This window comes from Sceloporus occidentalis, unplaced genomic scaffold (assembly GCF_023333645.1).
Source record: "Sceloporus occidentalis isolate IW3139 unplaced genomic scaffold, rSceOcc1.0.p SCAF_8, whole genome shotgun sequence".
NCBI lineage: Eukaryota > Metazoa > Chordata > Lepidosauria > Squamata > Phrynosomatidae > Sceloporus > Sceloporus occidentalis.
Window position 1 is genome coordinate 54,784,772 of NW_028316988.1, and position 20,254 is coordinate 54,805,025.

The 20,254-nt window shown below is 45.6% G+C and overlaps 1 protein-coding gene across 6 annotated transcripts in view; it reads left to right on the forward strand.

The window, feature by feature from the left end:
• Nucleotides 1-1,190: 1,190 nt before the first annotated feature.
• Nucleotides 1,191-20,254, forward strand: part of LOC149308954 (uncharacterized) — a 48,678-nt gene continuing 29,614 nt past the window's right edge. For 2 of the 6 annotated variants that reach the window (XM_089536775.1, XM_089536778.1), the window contains exon 1: nt 5,884-6,279. In XM_089536775.1, the coding sequence (XP_089392901.1) occupies nt 6,161-6,279 (119 nt within the window). In that variant the 5' untranslated portion in view covers nt 5,884-6,160. Of the gene's footprint in view, nt 1,261-5,882; nt 6,280-10,957; nt 11,101-15,604; nt 15,645-20,254 lie in introns of those variants that run through there. The other 4 variants (XM_089536780.1, XM_089536776.1, XM_089536779.1 and 1 more) reach the window with 4 other exon arrangements.

Below are 20,254 nucleotides of genomic sequence, written 5' to 3' on the forward strand. Positions count from 1 at the left end.
ATGGGGGTCTTTCACCCCTAACATCTGAGGAAGTAGACTGAAGTCTAGGAAAGCTCCTGCTGCCAACTTCTTCCTTTCAGTGAGTCCCAAAAGGTGCTGCAAGATGTCTCTTCGTACTGAAAGAAAGAAAGAAAGAAAGAAAGAAAGAACTAAAAGAAAGAAATAAATCTGAAAAAACATCTGAGGAAGTAGACTTTAGTTTGCTCCTGCTGCCAACTTCTTCCTTTGAGTCTGCTACAAAAGTGCTACAAAAGTGCTATGGAGCCCTGGTGGCGCAGTGGTTCAATGCCTGTACTGCAGCCATTTACTTGAAACCAGAAGGTTGCGAGTTGGAGGGAGCTAAAATGAGGACCCAGGCTGTTGGGGGCAAATTAGCTGACTTGCTGTTCACCGCTATGATCTTTGGAACAGCGGTATATAAATAAAACTCATTATTACAAGACCTCTCTATGTACTGATTCTACAGACTAACACAGCCACATTTTTGAATAATAATAATAATAGTAGTAGTAGTGTTAATGATGATGATGATGATGATGATGATGATGATAATAATAATAAGCATCTCAGGAAGCAGACTGAAGTCTAGGAAAGCTCATGCTTGCAATTCCTTCCTTTCAGTGAGTCTCAAAGATGCTTACAATATCACTCTACAATCATACTGATTCCACAGAGAAACACAGCTATAGCTTTGAATGATGATGATGATGATGATGATGATGATGATGGCACGGCTATATCTTTTAATAATCATCATCATCATGGTGATGATGATGATAAGTGCATCTGAGGAAGTAGACAGGAGTCTAGGAAAGCTGCTGCCAACTTTCTTTTGGTGAGTCTCAAAGGTGCTACAAGATCTCTCTCCATGCCAATGTCTTCCAGATGTTCTTGGACCACAACTCCCATCACCTTGTGGAGGATGGGAGTGGGCACTGTGGGATTCCTGCAGTGTCCCTCCAGCCTGGGGCTTGCCAGGGCCATGCTGTGAGGCTGAGAGAGTGTGCCTTGCCCCAGTTGGGGGGGCTCCCCTGATCCAGGGGTCCCAGTCCAGGGCCGAGGCCCCTGCGCCACCGAGGCTGCTGCTGCTGCTGCTGCTGCTGCTGCTGGAGCAAGGGACCAGAGGCGGACAAAGGATAGGAACCGCCGAGGCTGGGCTGCTGCTGGAGCTCCTCCCGGGGAGGAGCCAGGCTGCAGCGGAGCAGAGGCTGCCTGGCTGAGAAGGAGAACCGGCTGCAGGAGGAGGAGGCACCGGGAAGGGTAAGGGGGCTGGGAGAGGGAAGAGGGGTGCCTGGGTGGGATTTCTGAGCCCCCAAAGGGAGGGGGATCGGGACCTGAGACCCTCCATGGCATCCCTGGGGTGGCATCACACTCCTGGTGGGTCCAAAAGAAATGACAGGACTTGCCCATAGGGAAAGATAGGGTAAGTATTCTATATTTCCCTATGCTTCCCTATGGGCAAGTATTTCCCTATCTTTCCCTGTGGGCTGGGCACGTACTGGCATTTGTTTCAGTGCTTTTACCAAAACACATTGCAGAAACAGTCCCCTTTGAGACTGCTTGAACTGCCCTGGCTCAATGCGAGGGAGTTCTGGGATTTGTAGTTTGGTGAGACAATTAGCCTTCCCTGTCTAGTATCCAACCAAATGACACTTCCCAGAATTCCATAGCTCAGGGTGAAGTGAGTGAAAGTGGAGTCAAACCAGGTTAGTTCTGACTGCAGATGCAACCCAAGGCTACTGTATGTGGGATGGGAAGAAATCCATGGAGGGGTGGTAGCCTGGTTCAAAGCACACTGCAGAATTAATCCGGTTTGACATAGCTTTAACTGCCCTGGCTCTAGTTCCTAGGATTCCCTATCACTGAGCCAAGGCTGTTAAAGCGGTCTCAAACTGGATTATTTCTATAGTGTGTTTTGGACCCATGGTGTCAAAACTCCATTGATCTCCTCTCATGTCTGGGTTGCCCTGGGTTGCATCTGCACTGCAGAAATAACCCAGTTTGACCCCACATTAACTGCCTTGGCTCAAGGCTATGGAAATCTGGAAAGTGTAGTTTGTTGGGCCATCAGAGCTGCCTCATGAGGAAGGCTCAATGTCTCACAAAACTCCAGATCCCAGATTTCCATAGCATTGCGCCAGAGCAGTTAAACTGGTGCCGAGCTGCTTAATCTCTGCAGTGTGAACAAGGTATTTTAAAGCTCTGTCCAGAAGGATGTCCTCCTTCCCCTTCCAAGCCCCAACTTGCAACTTTAGCTGTTCAAACACCGGGGCAGTTCAAGTGGGGTCGAACCAGATTATTTCTCCAGTGCGGATGCCCCCTTATAGTCAAGTTTTGCTGTGCAAATGGGACTCAGTCCTCATTTCGCTCTTATCGTTGGATGCCATGACAAGAGCGGCGACGTAAAACAGCTAGAAAAATTTAAAAGGGTACTTTTAAATTACAGTAGCCTATTGGGATCAATGCATTTACATGGGATACGCTGCATGGTTACAAACATCCTTGTTGTTTGATGGGGTTGAAGTAAACATTTGGGAAAATATAATGTTTTAAAGAAAATTTCAGTTTCTTTAAAAATTAAAATGTGTAATTTAAAATGTATATTTTAAGTCTAAAAAGTCTGTGGACTGTGATCCTAGTTTCTAGACTGGGAGGTGTAGAGCAGTCAAATCCCTGCTCCAAAGTACCCACCTTAACCTCCTAGAAACCCCAGGTGCACCTACACTGTAAAAATAATGCAGGTTGACACCATTTTTAGTGCTGTCACTCCATTCTATGGAACCCTGGAATTTCTAGTTTCACAAGGTCTGCCCAAGAGGTGGTTTGCCAAACTACAAATCTCAGGAGTCTCTAGGATGGAGCCATGGCTGTCAAAGTGGTGTCAAACGGCATTATTTCTCCAGTGCACATGCACCTTGGAGTTGTTGAAATCAAGAGTTTGCTGTGGTTGGAGCATACTTTGCACATGCTTCTGAGCTTCCCTTTCTTTTCCTCCTTTCCAGATCCCAGGGTTTGAAGCTGGACCCTGAGAATTTGCAGATCAGGAATGCCGTCCTTACATCTGAGCATGGATGTGTAGGCGTGCACCTGTAGATCTTTCTTCCAGGGGATTACAATCCAAGGAGAAAGGCTTTCAGAAGGGAGGTGGTGGTTCTCCTTCAGTCGGTGCACAGACTACTCTCGTGGTCATTTTAATTCCTGTATTGTTGCAAGCATGGTGAAGTGGTTTGAGCATTGGACTAGGACTCTAGAGATCAGGGTTTGAATTCCGGCTTGACCATGTAAACCCACTGGATGAACTTGGGCAAAGCACACTCTCTCACCCTCAGAAGATGGCAATGCCAAACCCCCTCTGAATGAATCTTGCCAAGGAAACCCCATGATTGGGGTCACCAGAAGTCGGAAATGACTTGAAGGCACACAACAACAACAACAACATTAGTTTTCTGAGGGTTTTTGGGCTACGTGGCCATGTTCTGGAAGAATTTGTTCCTGACTTTTCGGCAGCATCTGTGGCTGGCATCTTCAGAAGATGCCAGCCACAGGTGCTGGTGAAACGTCAGGAATAAACTCTTCCAGAACATGTCCATATAGCCCAAAAAACCCACAGAAAACTATGGATGCCAGCCCTGAAAGCCTTTGACTTGACAGTGACAACATTGTTTTAGTGATTCAAAGATATAGCTGTGTTAGTCTTTTAAATCAGAACATAAAGAGATCTTGCAGCATTTTTGGATTTCCTTCCAGTTAGTCTCAAAGGTGTGACAAGATCTCTCTACATATTGTTTTTGTGATGTTCATTAGCCACCTTGAGCATTTTTTTAAAGGAAAAAGACAGGGAAGAATGTCATAAAAGTGAATTTAAAATATTAAATTATGAACTAAGAATTCCAGAAGGACAAGGTTGTGGGCCCTTTGAATGGATATGGAGGGTTGGCATTGTCAAATGATTCTGAAGCACCTTAGGCATGTGTTTTATGTGTTGTGCTATGCGCATGTGCACGCACACACACACACATATAATATTGTGCCATCAGCAACAGCCTCCCTTTGAAAGAGAGGGAGATCTAATCCCTTTAAAGCAGGAGTCAGCAGCTGGAGGCCTGTGGGCCAGACCTGCCCACCAGAGGAATGCTAGCTGGCGCTGCCAGTTTAAGGACAAAAGAAGGGTGTGGAAGGAGTCAATACGCCTTGCCAAGATGGAGAAGGGCTCCTTGGCAGGTGGAAATCTGGGGGATGTGTATGTGTGTTGATGGGGAGGTGTTTGGCCTGGCACCTTGTTCAGGAAATCTAGTTGCTGACCAAGCATCCCAGTGAAATATTTATTTCTTTGGAGACCCCAATTTAGAGAAAAGCCAGACAATGGCATCATCAGGGCAAGGAAGACAAAGTGCTTTTCTTAAGAGGCTGAAATCTCTTGCTCTGGGGAGGGGGGATATGCACCCCCTCCCAGCCTTATGGGATTTAATCTTTGAGGCAGGCTCTACTAATGCAAGCTGGGGAATGTCAGTGCTCAAGATGTCAAAAGGCTCCATCTGTCTATTTTAAGAATATGGGGAGGCGGAGGGATTAACATCTCCGGTCAGTTATACACCCAAGCATGCCACCATATGCTTTCTAGTTTTCTCTCCCCCCCCCCCACTCCTTTCTCTTGTGCATCAATTTGATTGTTTGCGTGTTGTGCTGGGAAATAATTGTTCTTTGTTCATAAGCACAATTGGTGCCAAGGCACAGGTTTCTCATTGCAAATCCTCTGTATTCTGGTTACACTGAATGCAGTAGCATCAGTGTCCTATATCTCATCCACCTTCTAAACCTTCTTATGTGATGTTTAAAGAGCATTGTGGTTTCCATACCTGTAGCTGGGAGTGTTTCAGGAGAAGGAGATGGGAAGGCAGAGAGATGCTTTATTACCAGATTTTATGACAGTGTGTCAGTAGACTACTTTTACTTATTTGGTATATTAAGGAACCAAAGGTGAGACAGTGCTCCTTTCCTTGTTTTTAACCTGACAACAACTCTGCAAGGTAGGTTAAACTGGGAAATAGTAACTGGCTCAAGTTTACCCAGGGTAAGCGTCATGGTTGAGACAGAATTTGAACCCTAACCTTAGCCCAACACTAACCAGTGCATCACATTGTCTGCAATCCTATCCCCACTTGCCTGAGTGTTAGCCGCATTGAAATCGGTGGGACTGATTTCTGAGATGACACATGTAGAACTGTATTGTTGTGAAGGCTTTCAATGCCATTTCTACATGGGTATTGTAGGTTTCATTACAATTGTGATTATTTTGTGTGGGGTGTGTGTGCCTTCAAGTCGTTTCTGACTTATGGCAATCTCAAGGCAACCCTATAATGGAGTTTTCTTGTCCAGAGATTTGCCATTGCCTTCCCCTGAGGATGAGAGAGTGTGACTTACTCAAGGTGGGCTTCATGGCCTTACAAAAGTTAATTTACATTAGTATTTCTGCCCTCAGGTGAGAATTAAACTTGATTTCTACTAGGACCCTTCAGATGTGTATGTGTTATATATGCTTTTAATAGGGTCTGATCTCCCTCTTCATCCAAATCCCGCTGCCACAGTCCATGGCCTGTGGTTAATCTTTGTCTTTCTCATACAGCGGCTGTGATGACCATGTGGTTAGCTTCTTAGTTACATAATGTGGGTGTCAAGTGATGCACAGGCAAAGCCGGCACAAAACGGAAGTATGAATCCTATCTGCCTGAGGTCTGATCCCCATACATGTATATATGGCTTGAACTCTTTTGAGCCTGTACCTTCTTCCCAGATAACAAAGAGTTAAATGTGGAATGAAATTATTGTTGTTGTTGCTGGGTGCCTCCAAGTCATTTTTGATTTATGCTGACCCTAAGGCGAATCTATCATAGGATTTCCTTGGCAAGTTTCTTCAGAGGGGGTTTGCCATTACTGTCCTCTGAGGCTGAGAGATTGGGACTTGCCCAAGGTCACCCAGTGGGTTTTTATGCTCAGGATTTTGAATGCTGGTCTCTAGGTCATAATTCAATGTTCAGACCACTACGGTTGCATTTTAATGGGGCTCAGCATAACATAGGTGACGAGATAGCAATTGGGATGGGCATTTCAGCAGAAGTGCGGACCTTTAAGATGATTCTGAGCAGAGGTTATAAAAAACACCATGAGGCTTTTGCCTCTGGCTTTCCCAAAACAGACCAAGGAGAACTGGCAGCTGGACAATGAAGTCCTGGCTCCTAGTTATTCTCATGTACACCAAGAACTACAAATCTCATCCGATCTGTGAGTAAGATTAGGAGAATGTACTAGCCAGTCGTGTTAGGATATTTTGATTCTTTTCTTTATTTGGCAAAAATGATCTAATCTGTAACTTATACAGTACTTATAAGACGAGTGAGATGCTCCTCTTTTTGTTTACCATGTCAATGTCTAGTTGAGCAAACACAACTAGCTGTGTGAGAATCTTGGTGTGCCATTCACATGTACAGATCTGAATATAGCTTTCCACCTAGATATTCTCCTTGCTGGCATTTATCTTTACCCTCTCTTGATCATCCTGGGCTTTGTCTGAGCTTGCCTCCTCTTTTTCCTCTCAGACTGGTATAGTATAAAAGCAACTCCGCCTCAGAGGTTTTATGATTACTATTGATACTCTTTTTGGCATGTAGTTGCTTGGATTGTCATTTTTATAAACACCTTTCCCCACCCCTTCGAGAAGCTTTGGCTGGGCAGGTTGCCAGTTTAAATGTGTCACTCATTCCAGATGCAAGAGGACAGTATATCAATAGTTTAACATCTGCGGTGATTTACTTGGTTTGGCTTTTGTGTAAAGCAGCTCTTCCCAGGACACATGCGAAGCAGCAGCAGAAGCATCCATGATCAGCACAATTTTGCCTTCTGTATCATTTAAAACAAATAATATTGTCATGTAAATGTATTCATTGAAGAGATTATTTTCTTTTGTTTGTTTATCACATGGCATGGATCCTGTGCAGAAACTTAAACTAGAAAAAACTTGCAAAAAATAGGTAGATTTTCAAACAACATCAGGGGTTAACCTGGACAAAAAGTGGACAAAACCCATAAAAGTGGGTAGATTTTCAGATGTTTGTGTGCAGGAGAAATAATGCGACATTAACCCAAACAGAAAGCCACCCAAACCCACTAGTTTTTACTTTTGGGAACTTTCTAACAGTGTGATATGACAGCTAAAAAGATCAGTGTGATTCTTCGCTGCATCAATAGAAGTATAGTGTCTCTAGATCAAGGGAAGTAATAGTGCCACTCTATTCTGCTTTGGTCAGACATCACCTGAAATACTGTGTCAATTTCTGGGCCCCACATCAAAAAGGACATTGAGAAACTGGAGCCATGTGTCCAAAGGAGGGCGACTAAAATGGTGAAGGGTCTGGAAACCGTGCCCTATGAGGAACAACTTAGGGAGCTGGATATGAGAAGAGATGGTTAGCAGGTGATATGATAGCCCTGTTTAAGTATTTGAAGGGATGTCATATTGAGGAGGAAGCAAGCTTGTTTTCTGCTGCTCCACAGAATAGGTCACAATGGAGCAATGGATGCAAGCTGCAGGGACAGAGATTCCAGCTCAACATTAGGAGGAACTTGCTGAAGGTAAGAGCTGTTCAACAGTGGAGCACACTTCCTCGGAGAGTAGTGGAGTCTCCTTTTGAGGTCTTTAAACAGAGTCTGGATGGCCATCTGTTGAGGATGCTTTGATTGTGAGTTCCTGCATGGCAGAGGGTTGGACTGGATGGCCCTTGGGGTTTCTTCCATGATATTCTATGAGGATGGGTCTAAGCAGATGTTCTTTATTTTTGGAGAAACCGATGTTCAGGGCTTTTTATGCCGTGAGTCTTTCTACTGCTCAGTGTGTATATTTGCACAGTAAACAGATATTCCAAAAGTACTGTAAGTCTCCAGATCTTTTTTCCTTAAAAGGAAGTAGGACAACCATTTTGATTATATTTTCTTCCTTGGGGAACACTCACAAATAACATAATTTTATGCCAAATAAATCAGTGCAATGGCTGGTCAGCTGAAGAATGGGATACAGTTTCACTGACCATATTGGTTGAGGGTGTTGGGTCCAAAACTTGAGCTCTGCAACTTCAGCAGTCCACGTGGAGCAGAAAGAAGGACCCAGCCCATAAAGCAGCCATAATTGTAGGATAGGACACATCTCACGAAGCCTGTGCAAATTCAGAATATAAAGAAGCGGGAGCTGTTACCATTTGGGGCATACTGATATAGTTGAAAAGAAGGAACATGGATTTCATTAGGTAGGTCTTCCATTGTTCCTCCAGTCCCAGGCCAAAATGCAAAGCTAGCTAGACCCAGGAAGGGAGAGCATCCCTCTCTGGCTTTAATTTGTACTGCATCAGCCTGGACAATCAATATTTTTTGTTTTGTCAGCTCAACTCAGCAGGGAAAAATGGTTTGGCCCAGCCACTGTATTTTAAACTTCTCTTTTTTGCTTTTTCTCTTTGCATTTTTGCCTCTTTCTGAATTTCAGCATCTCTTTTTTTGCTGAGGCTTCCCATATTAACCCTCTTCAGCATTTGGTATTCTGTTGCTTCTGCAGATTTATTCCATTTGAATGCCAGACAGATTTCGCTCTGGAACTGACTTCTAAAGCTTTCATAGAGTAAGCTATTAAATAAGGGCTATGGTTGTGAATTTATTTTGGATTGCTGTTGAATTTCAAAGTTTCAGTTTTGATTTCGCTCTCTGGTTTTGGGTGCTTGGTGTGCGGGTTAAGGAAGGGGAATAAGTGTTGGCTTTACTTCCAGTAGATGGGTTCAGAGAAGCTCCTTTCACATTATTACCAGTTTGCTGTAGGTAAGACAGCTCTGTGCATGTTATAATGCAAGCATTAAGAGCTCCTGCTTGCTCAAGTGGATCCTGAGATTGGATACATCCGCACTACAGAAATAATCTAGTTTGACACCACGTTAACTGCCATGGCTCAATGCTGTGGAATTCTGGGAATAGTTCTTTGTTGTGGCACCAGAGCTCTTGGACAGAGAAGACTAAACGTCTGAACAAAACTATGGTTCCCAGTATTCCATAGCATTGAGCCATGACCATTGAAGTGGTGTCAAACTGGATTATTTCTGGAGTACGGATATATGGGATGTATCTTAACTCAGTAACCGCCAGCTATCAGTGCTTCACAAGGATCTCTCTAGTGAGCTGTCAAAAACTGATGGCCTCAGCTGTCCATTAGCAAGCAAGTTAAAGAAAGAAATATGACCATTTTTCTATGGTTATCTGCATGGCTTGGGTCTAGGATATTTGAAGGATAGGGGGTTGATCTTGCATGGCAGGGTGTTGGACTGGATGGCCCTTGTGGTCTCTTCCAACTCTATGATTCTGTGATTTTATCTCCCTTTGTGAACCAGCTGATTGGAGCAGATAGGGGCTGAGCAGACTGGCCTGAAGTGCTGGCATGGGGGCGGTGTGGTGTTTTGATGCCACACGCTCTGACACCAATGTCACGCTATGCGCCAAACCGCATGGCGGGGGCATTACAGCACTCCGTTGGCGTAGCATTTAGACACACTGCACCAAAAGAGTGCTGAAAAACCGTCACCGTAGTGGCAAGGGCACTAAAAGGAGTGGCATTTTGCCATTCTTTTTAGTGCCAGCAAAGCACTGGATTAGGGCCGTGGTGTGTGGTTGCCGTGGCCCCGATCAGGCGAAGAAAGCCAACTGAAAGGCAACACCCAAATAAAAAGAGGGAGTTATTAGCAGGGGAAAACTCTGAGATAGGAGACTATTGTTATATATGTACCCTGGCTGTAGTAGACAAAGCAAGCAACTTATTCATTGTTGTTTCCCCAAGAATAAAAAGAAATCTATGTAATACTTTACTTATTTATAATATTTCCTTATTACATCCAGTTCACAAGGTGATGAACAACTGAAAGCAATTAAAATGCTACAAATATAAAACATTCTATGGTGCATCTACACTGAAGAACTAATGCAGTTTGACTCCACTTTAAGTGCTGTAGCTCCATCCTATGGAATCCTGGTCTTCAGCCTTCTCTGCCAAAGAGTGCTGGCGCCTCACCAAACTACAGATCCCAGGATTTTGTAGGCTAGAGCCATGGCTGTTAAAGTGGTGTCAAACTGCATTATTTCTACAGTGTAAACGCACCCTTAAAACACATTAAAATACTCTTTAAAAACAGTTTAAAAGCAATCCTAAATTATAATTTAAATACAATTGGAAGAGAGCAATGAATCTGATGATCTGGACCACAGCCCACAAAGCCTCAAACTAAAGTAATCTATTAGTCTTTTAAAGCTGTATCCATACTTAAAGGAACGATCCATCGACACTACTTTAACTGCCATGGCTCAGTGCTATGGAGTTCTGGGAATTGCAGTTTGTTGTGGCACTTGAGGTCTCCGACAGAGAAGGCTATATGTCTCCCAAAACTCCAACTCCCAGAATCCCGTAGCATGGAACCAGTTAAAATGGTGTCAACCTGAATTATTTCTGCAATGTGGATGCAGCCTAAGATGTCACAAGAGGAATATTTGTTGTTTTAATGTCTTCATCATCACTGATGCACCGTGACCGCTGAGTCTTAGCCACTTTCTTTTCCTGTCTGTATCTTTTAACAATCATTGTAACTGTAACCCCTTTGGGGAAGGAAGAAGATCATTTTCTTCTATAACTATTCAAAAGCCAAAATGCAGTACTTTATCTGGGGGAAGGAAGAAAACTGCATGGATGGTACTTGGGACATGAGATGCTTTGGTTTCGTAGAGCTGGAGAGAGTCAGGAAAAGCCAGAGTTAACTGTGCATTTCCATGTTTGGAACAAGCACAGCCTTCTTTGGAATGAGTTCAACAACAAAGCCTGTGGGCCCTGAGATGCGGCACTTTATCTGGCTAGCAATCGCATCGGCATGCTGGCTTTCCTACACATGCGTTGGTGCACGGGACCACAAAGTGCTCGGCCCTGATGAAAGCAGCCATCCTTGCACAGATGTGAACAGCCGCCAAATATTTGCACACCAACGGGAGATAAGCAACCATGGCAGGATTCTACAGTTGCCTCAAGAGCAACAAGTAAGTGCCTTAGCTGCCTATCTCATTTCTTTACTTCCTTTCCAAGTGAAAGGATGTTAGCAGCTAACACTTAACCTCCCTCTTTAAACATTGTACTCTGTGTTGCCTGCAAAAACAAAAGCAAAAACAAACCCTCTTGTCTTCTGTAAATAGTTTATACTGTTAAGTCAGCAGACAGGGTCTGCTGATCTGTAATTTTTCCTTGTACAAAACATCCAGCTGTTAGGAACTTAAGAGAAAACATATATTTGTATTATTTACAGGCTGACCTGCCTAACATTTATTTATCCTGATAGCATGAGTACTGTCAGTTTTTTGAGTTTGCTCCACTTTATTGCAACAGAATTAGTTTGAATAAGAATCGGAACCGGTTTCAAGTGGGACATAACCCAATCAGCGATTCGCTGTAAATTGTAGTGGGAACAGGCCCCTAGAAGTAGAGTGGGCCCTCCATATCCACAGATTCCTTTATCCATATATTCCACCGTCCGAGGCTTGAAAAATATTTTAAAATATGAGAGATATTGTAATACCTTAAAATATGGGCGCTCTTGCCCTGTGGTGGCCCACCTGGGGTCCTGTGCTGGGTTGCTATGGAAGGTTGTCCAGGGGAGAAATGAGTAGAAGAATATGTGGCTATGCTAAGGAATTTTAAAGTTACTCTCCTCATATTATTAGGGTTGGGGTGTGGCATGCTTAGGCTGCATCTACACTGCAGAATTAATGCAGTTTGACACAGCTTTAAGTGCCATGGCTCAGTGTTATGGAATTCTGGGATCTGTAGCTTTATGAGATATCTACCCTTCTCTGTCAGAGAGCTCTGGTCCTGCAACAAACTACAAATCCTGGGATTCCATCAGATGGAGCCATTATAGTTAAAGTGGTGTCAAACTGCATTAATTCTGGAGTGTGGCAGCAAGTGCCCAAATAAGTAAGGCTAAACCTGGAGTGGGAAGTTGGTAGTCATCCAGATGCAATTGTGTTGCATGACATACTATACTGCAAAATATCCTGTACTTCTCATTAGCCTTGCCCAATGGTCAGGAATGATGGGAGGTGCAATCCAATGATACCTGGATTGCTACACATTATCCACCCCTGCATTAGATCAGTGTTGTATACAAAGGAACAGTGCATCCAGTTTTGGGGGCTGCAGAGTGCTTTTCATTTTGCAAACCTTCCTCCTTCCTGTTGAAATGTTCACCCTGTTCCTTCACCAGCAAAAAGGTACTCTGATTTTTATTGTGGTGTGATACCACTGTGGCAGATTTAAAAATCTTTTCTGGAAAGCAGTAGAACCTCATGGTAATTTTTACTGTTCTTTTTGCCGTATCTTCTATCGGCACAGAGTAAACATAGAGCATATCATTACGATTGTGGCATGATTTAGCTACTCAGGCTTTGCTGATTCTCCCGACGCAAACTGCCAATTTTCAAAGACCAATATAGCATGTCAGAAGTTAAGACAAAACATTTGATGTGTGAATGCTGAGAAAAAATCCCTTCGAATGTCCTGTAACAGTATTTAACTCTCTCTATCCTAATTCTTTCCTCTGACATAACCTCATATTAATAGTATGACTTAAATTTAATTTGGCTAATCATGGGTTCTTCCATATTGCTATCATATGATGAAAAGGATACCAAAGGGTACTAATATGATCATGAGCACTCAATCATTCAATTTTAGTGACATTAGTTGTTAAACGCAGACACAGGAGATATCATTATTACTTTTAATTTTATATTCGGACTAGAGTGTTTGGACAATAAACACTCTAACAAGCAACAATAAAATAGCAAACCATATATACTGTGTCACTCATAAACTACATAGGCTTTAAGGAACCTAATCCAAAGTGTAAAATTGATGCCTTCCCTTGGAATAAATATAGCCATTATCCTGCCAAATCATTCCACAAGAGACCATGAGATTATGATGGTGAATTTATACATTTATTCTGATTTGAATGGTTGGCAAATACTGCCAAATACTAAAAATATTGTTACTGTTCTGGTGGATACAGATTGCTTCCATCTGATCCTAAATTTAAAATATCAATTAATATCTTTTGTTATTCTAGACAGCATTATACATTTTCCAGCTGGGAGTGAAAAACCATGCAATGCTATCCATTACCATCTCTTCAGCATTTTAAAGGGATGCAGGTGAATGCCACCTCCCATTTCTGCTAAAAAGGAAGATGTTTGGGGAGCAGTGGCGTCACTCTCTCTTAGGAGTTTATCACACTAGGCCTAATTTTGGCATTAAAGAGAGATTAAAGCGCACTTAAAGCATCCAGCAAGTAAAGCGAAAATGGTAATTGTGCGAATGATTATCACACGCAATTGCGCAAAGAAAGTGGTATTGGAAATGCGTTGTCACTGAAATCCTGAAAGTAAAAAGATGCACATTAATGCTTATTTGTGACCATTTTGATGGCGGGTTTTGTGCAACGTCGTGTGAAATCGTTTTGTGTAATTACACGATTTTTCCGTGATAAACTCCTAAGGGTTTTACTTGTGCGGTCCATACCCACCACACCCCTAAGTGATTCCAGTGCCCCTTGAATACCTCTTCTTCTACTCCAAAATCCTGGAAGTTGTAGTTTGATGAGGATGCTGAGACTATGGTCAGTATTCTGTTCTCAGGATGAAGTTGCAGGTAAGAAGAAAGGCTTCTTCTGAGATCCAGGAGAGCACCTGCCAGTCATAAGAGACAATGCTGGTGTGAGTGGACAGGGAGGGCAGAAATCTATGGGTGCACTGAGTTAACATAACTATACTGGCATAGGTGGCAGTGGGCAGTGGGAAAAGGCTTAGCTTTGGAGGCACAGGCTGCCTGGAGCTAACAGCTTCCCTCACTTCTGCTGCATGAACTGGGAAAAATACAACCAGTAGCATTGTGCACCAGCGGGGTTCTGCCCTTACTGGGCTGCATCAATACAGTTCTTTCCTTGAGATCCTAAAGAGATTCCAACAATCAAAGGAGACCAGGAGTGCAAAACTTTTGACCCTAATGTTTTGGATTGCGGCTCCCATAGTTCCTTACTGTTGGACGTACTTAGTAACAAAGGAGGTAAATGCTGTGATCAATGGAATAGTCAATTTAGTTACTTTTAGTTAAATGTCAATAATCAGTATACTAACTGAAGTTGATGTAATTACCTTTTGGTATATATTTGCTTCATGAAAATATAGATTATATAATTAATTAAGTATGGGGAGATTTCATTTGTTAATAATAATTGGGGGAAATTTTAATTAAATCAGGCATTTTAATAAGAATCAGTTTAGAATTGCTACTTATTATTAATCTGTTTTACCTATACGTATCTAATTTTCTGTCTTTTAATTAAAAGAAAACAGTTGTTTCAAAAAAAAAACCCCAAAACATGAGATCCACTAGATTCAACTTTCTCAGCCTCAGGGGAAGGCAATGGCAAACCCCCTCTGAAGAAAATGGCCAAGAAAATGCCATGATAGTATCGCCTTATGGTTGCCATAAGTCTGAAACGACTTGAAGGCACACAGCAACAACAAATCCTGTAAACTGCCTTGGGGAACGTTTGCCCCAGTAGTATAGATACTCCTTCAGCACTCACTGAGAGATATATGTAGCCTACATTGCTACTACTGTAGTTAGTAGTTGCTTGGAGAGAGATTTTTGGGAAGGTAGCATCTAAAACCACAACCTTTGTTGTTCATTGATGCTCTAACAGCCTAAGGATTGCAGGGTGGTTTAGGGGAAGAGGAAGAGTCTGATGGGGTTGTTCTTTTTATTTTGGCTTTGGAGCCAGTGTTTATGGTAAAACAAACTTTCTGGAAGCTTACTTCAAGAGAAGGCCATCTCTGTGGAATTCTTTGACCATGAAACATCTGCATTGAATCCAGTTGGAATTCAGTATGCAAAGGATGGTGGTGGGGGAATAGGGGAATTTAATCTCTCTAAACTGCTCCCTACTTTTCCCCTCCAGGCTCCAGCTATTTTGGAGGCTTTTTAAAAAACCTGCCAATTCAATCACAGACAGTTAATTCTTGCAGGGAGCCCAAGCCCCCTTTCTTGATGATTTGAAACCCCTATTTGATTCAACTCTGATCTAACCAGTGTGGAATATGTTTGCTTATTTGTGACTGTTAGCACCCAGAATCCCCTGGCTGGTATAGCTATGGTGGTTGGGGAATTCTGGGAGTGACACTCCAAAAAGTTAAGGTTTGCAAACTGGATGCAGCACCAGATGTATGAGATACTGTGTTCCCTGTGAAAGAAGTGGTGTAGTGCAGTGCTTCTCAAACTATCTGATCTGAACAGGCCAGCATTTCCCCAATGTACCAGGGGCCAACACCATATTTATGCCACTGACTATGAATGTTTATTTTTTCCTGGGATCTTGCAGTGATGAATCTCAGATTAATATTGGTCTGCTGGATGCCACCACTTTTAATAGCATTGGTGTAATGTAATTCTTTACAATTCATTCTGGGGCAGACCATTCACTCAACTGCAAACTTCAAACACTTCTTGTCTTCAGACCAGAACACAGGTAGATGGTAATACATGCTCTGTTTATGCTCAGTTGTTCTAGATTCATGCCCGTGATCTCCCAGAGTCTATCCATCTGGCATTTCTTTCTACCCTTTCCAAGCATTATTGTATTTGGAGTGAGTCATGCCTTCTCATGTTGTGTCCAAAATACGACATGCTCACTTTTGTCATCTTGACTTCCAGGGGGATTTCTGGTTTGATCTGTTCTAGGACCTGTTGTCTTTTTGGCTGTCCATGGTATCCTCAGTACTCTTCTCCAGCATCTCAAATGAGTTGATTCTTTTCTTATCTGTTTGCTTCTCTGCCCAGCTCCCATATCCATACATGATGATGGGGAACGCCATGGCTTGGACAATACAATATCAATACAAACAGTATGGCCTGTATTTTTTGTATTGATTCATATCAATACAAAAGCCACTCTCCTCCTAGGATCATATGATATGGCTTGTCCACCAACTTGGACTGAACAAATGATGATATATAATTGGGCAGAAAAAGTGAACCATGTGGGCTTAGTGTAGCTTGAAATTCAGTGGCTCAAAGAGGCATTTGTTTCCCCAAGCTTGCACTGCTATGTGCCAAACCATTTATTTTCATTTCTTTTTGCTGGAGAAATTTGCCCTGTCTTTCATTCCCTTTGGCTTTTCCAGTTAAGCCCCTGTAATTGTATGAGAAGCATTTCCTCCCCTTACATGGCCAGCTGCTTTCTATTAGATTTTGTTTTACTTGTGCTAAGGGCTACAAGGCACTTCCTCAAAAGTTTGCTGAATGTGGACTCAAATCTCACCTAGTTCTCATCCGAAAAGCTGTGTTGTTGTATTTCCAGCCAGAGTTGAAGACAGAAATATTTTATTCTTCTAAAACAAATCATCTGAATAAAATGCAAGCAGAATTGTCCTGTCTCATAGGCTTGGTGAAAAGCATTGCTAGCAAAAGACCCAGTTTCATGATGATCTCAGGATAGTGTTTGTATTGAAATGAAGTCTTACCTGGGCCCCATTCCCACTGGCTCAGTTAATGTGGGTGGAACTGGGTAGATCCGGATGCCCCTTCCCCGAATCTCTCTGTTAGCGAGTGCCCACTATGGTTAACTAAACCAGACTTCCTTAAGACCATTCTTAGGTCTAATCTGCACTGCAGAATTAAGGCAGTTTGTCATCATTTTAACTGCCACGGCTCACTGCTAGGGAATTCTGGGATTGGTAAATTTGTGAGGCATTTAGCATTCTCTGTCAGAGCGCTCTGGGGCTACAGCAAACTACAGATCCCCGGATTCCATAGGATGGAGCCATGGCAGTTAAAGCTGTGTCAAACTGCATTATTTCTGCAGTGCTTAGTTATTATTAGTTGGGATGCTTAACAGCAAACTTCCCATCCCAGTCTTATCACAGCACAGAATGTGACCTATAGTTTTGAATCATAGACAGAGTACACAAAGCCTTGTTTTGGCATTGTTTGCACAAAAAAAGTGGGAGGGGGGTTGGGTACAAGACAGCTGTGCGGTGGCTAATCCAGTCTTGTCAATAAAATGTAGTAGCTTGCAAACACTTCTTCTAGTCTGCTGAGCACTAGCAGAGGGGAGCCCCATCTTTCTTCTTGAAGCCAGCGGCGTTGGTCCTTAGGCAGTCAGTTAGGATGCTTCTACACTGTGGAATTAATGCAGTTTGACTGCCATGGCTCAGTGTTATGGAATGATGGGATTTGTAGTTTTGTGAGATATTTGGCTTTCTCTGTCAGAGAGCTGTGGTGTCAAAATAGGGTTGCCATATCCCGCCCCCCGGCGGGACAATCCCGGTTTGGGCGGTGCCATCCCGGTCCCGGTCCGGTTTGGCGCCCAAACCGGGACGGCCCCGCCCACCGCGGCCACCTCCGCTGCCGCCGCGGCTCCAAGGCCTTTCTGAGGCCTGGGAATCGGGACGGAAAAGGAGGGCAGCGAGGCCTGAGGCGGAGGAGGCTGCAGGGAGGCGGCGCCTCTTGGGCGCAGCCGCGCCAACCTCCCCGCCTCCCTGCAGCCTCCTCCCTCCTTCCTGGTCCCTGCGGGGGCCAAGAAGGAGGCGAGGATCGGGGCGATCGCCGCCGGCCTCCTCGCCTCCTTCCTGGCCTCCGCGGGGGCCAAGAAGGAGGCGAGGCCGGGGCGATCGCCGCCGGCCTCCTCGCCTCCTTCCTGGTCCCTGCGGGGGCCAAGAAGGAGGCGAGGATCGGGGCGATCGCCGCCGGCCTCCTCGCCTCCTTCCTGGCCTCCGCGGGGGCCAAGAAGGAGGCGAGGCCGGGGCGATCGCCGCCGGCCTCCTCGCCTCCTTCCTGGTCCCTGCGGGGGCCAAGAAGGAGGCGAGGATCGGGGCGATCGCCGCCGGCCTCCTCGCCTCCTTCCTGGTCCCTGCGGGGGCCAAGAAGGAGGTGAGGATCGGGGCGATCGCCGCCGGCCTCCTCGCCTCCTTCCTGGCCTCCGCGGGGGCCAAGAAGGAGGCGAGGATCGGGGCGATCGCCGCCGGCCTCCTCGCCTCCTTCCTGGCCTCCGCGGGGGCCAAGAAGGAGGCGAGGATCGGGGCGATCGCCGCCGGCCTCCTCGCCTCCTTCCTGGCCTCCGCGGGGGCCAAGAAGGAGGCGAGGATCGGGGCGATCGCCGCCGGCCTCCTCGCCTCCTTCCTGGCCTCCGCGGGGGCCAAGAAGGAGGCGAGGATCGGGGCGATCGCCGCCGGCCTCCTCGCCTCCTTCCTGGCCTCCGCGGGGGCCAAGAAGGAGGCGAGGATCGGGGCGATCGCCGCCGGCCTCCTCGCCTCCTTCCTGGCCTCCGCGGGGGCCAAGAAGGAGGCGAGGCCGGGGCGATCGCCGCCGGCCTCCTCGCCTCCTTCCTGGTCCCTGCGGGGGCCAAGAAGGAGGCGAGGATCGGGGCGATCGCCGCCGGCCTCCTCGCCTCCTTCCTGGCCTCCGCGGGGGCCAAGAAGGAGGCGAGGCCGGGGCGATCGCCGCCGGCCTCCTCGCCTCCTTACTGGTCCCTGCGGGGGCCAAGAAGGAGGCGAGGATCGGGGCGATCGCCGCCGGCCTCCTCGCCTCCTTCCTGGTCCCTGCGGGGGCCAAGAAGGAGGCGAGGATCGGGGCGATCGCCGCCGGCCTCCTCGCCTCCTTCCTGGCCTCCGCGGGGGCCAAGAAGGAGGCGAGGATCGGGGCGATCGCCGCCGCCCTCCTCGCCTCCTTCCTGGCCTCCGCGGGGGCCAAGAAGGAGGCGAGGCCGGGGCGATCGCCGCCGGCCTCCTCGCCTCCTTCCTGGTCCCCGCGGGGGCCAAGAAGGAGGCGAGGATCGGGGCGATCGCCGCCGGCCTCCTCGCCTCCTTCCTGGCCTCCGCGGGGGCCAAGAAGGAGGCGAGGATCGGGGCGATCGCCGCCGGCCTCCTCGCCTCCTTCCTGGCCTCCGCGGGGGCCAAGAAGGAGCCGAGGCCGGGGCGATCGCCGCCGGCCTCCTCCCCTCCTTCCTGGGCCCTGAGGGTCCCAGGAACGAGGCGAGGCCCCGATCCTGGCCTCCGATCGTGGCGGGGCCCAGGCGGGGAGGGAAAGCCTCCTTAAGTGGAGGCTTTCCCTTGCCGCTTGGCCTCCGCTGCGATCGCAGTAAAATGTAGGACAGAATTTTCAAATGTAGGACACACTTTTTGTGTGTCCTACATTTGAAAATTTTGTCCTACATTTTTCCCGGTTTCGAGGTCCGGCACTATGGCAACCCTATGTCAAAACAAACTACAAATCCCATGATTTCATAGGATGAAGCCATGACAGTTGAAGCAGTGTCAAACTGCATTAATTATGCAGTGTGGCAGCACCCTCTGGTTCTGCCATGGGTGTTCAATCCCTCTGCCAGCTAACTTGCATACGTAAATATAATTTCTTGTTACCCACAATAACTAGTCTTGTGATTAAATGAAAATCTGGGCTGAATGATTGGATTCTGCAGTCTTTGTTTTTCTGCCGCTAACTCAGTATGACGTCTTCACCCTCAGTCTTATTGTGGGGATAATATGGGGATAATAATAACTGGCTCTACCCTGCAAGCTAGTTGTAAAGGTTATTAAAAGGATAGTGCAGGCAATCTCAGACTCTCGGGCCAAATTCAGCTTTCTCAGGTCCTAATCTCATGGCCCCTTCTTGATGACACAAATGTTGGGCGGTTTCTAAGAATTTGCAGTTTCCCTTCTTTAATACTAAAAGCTTGAAAACCGCTCCAAAGGTTTAGTTACTGGCAATATGAGCTTTAAGACAAAATGAGCTATCATTTTGGTCTTTTTAGCGTTTGGATCTACCCACCACTGGAATACAGCCCCTAGAAACTTTTCCCAAATTCAATACGACCTAAAAGCTGAAAACAATTTCCCACTTTTGATAACTGTGGAGCAATTTGGACTGTTGATAAATGATTGTAACTGATTTCTTGAGAAAACAAAGCCTTCCATTTGTGTAACCTTTGGGATATGCTTGGAATTAAGTCATCTTCGTGCGCTAAACAGTTTGACATGCAAATGGAAATTGCTTGGTTGGTAGACTAGTCTTTGACTGAAAACATAATGGTTAATTTTTAAGTTTGGAGTTGATGTTTTGTAGGACTGCTTTGTCAACTGT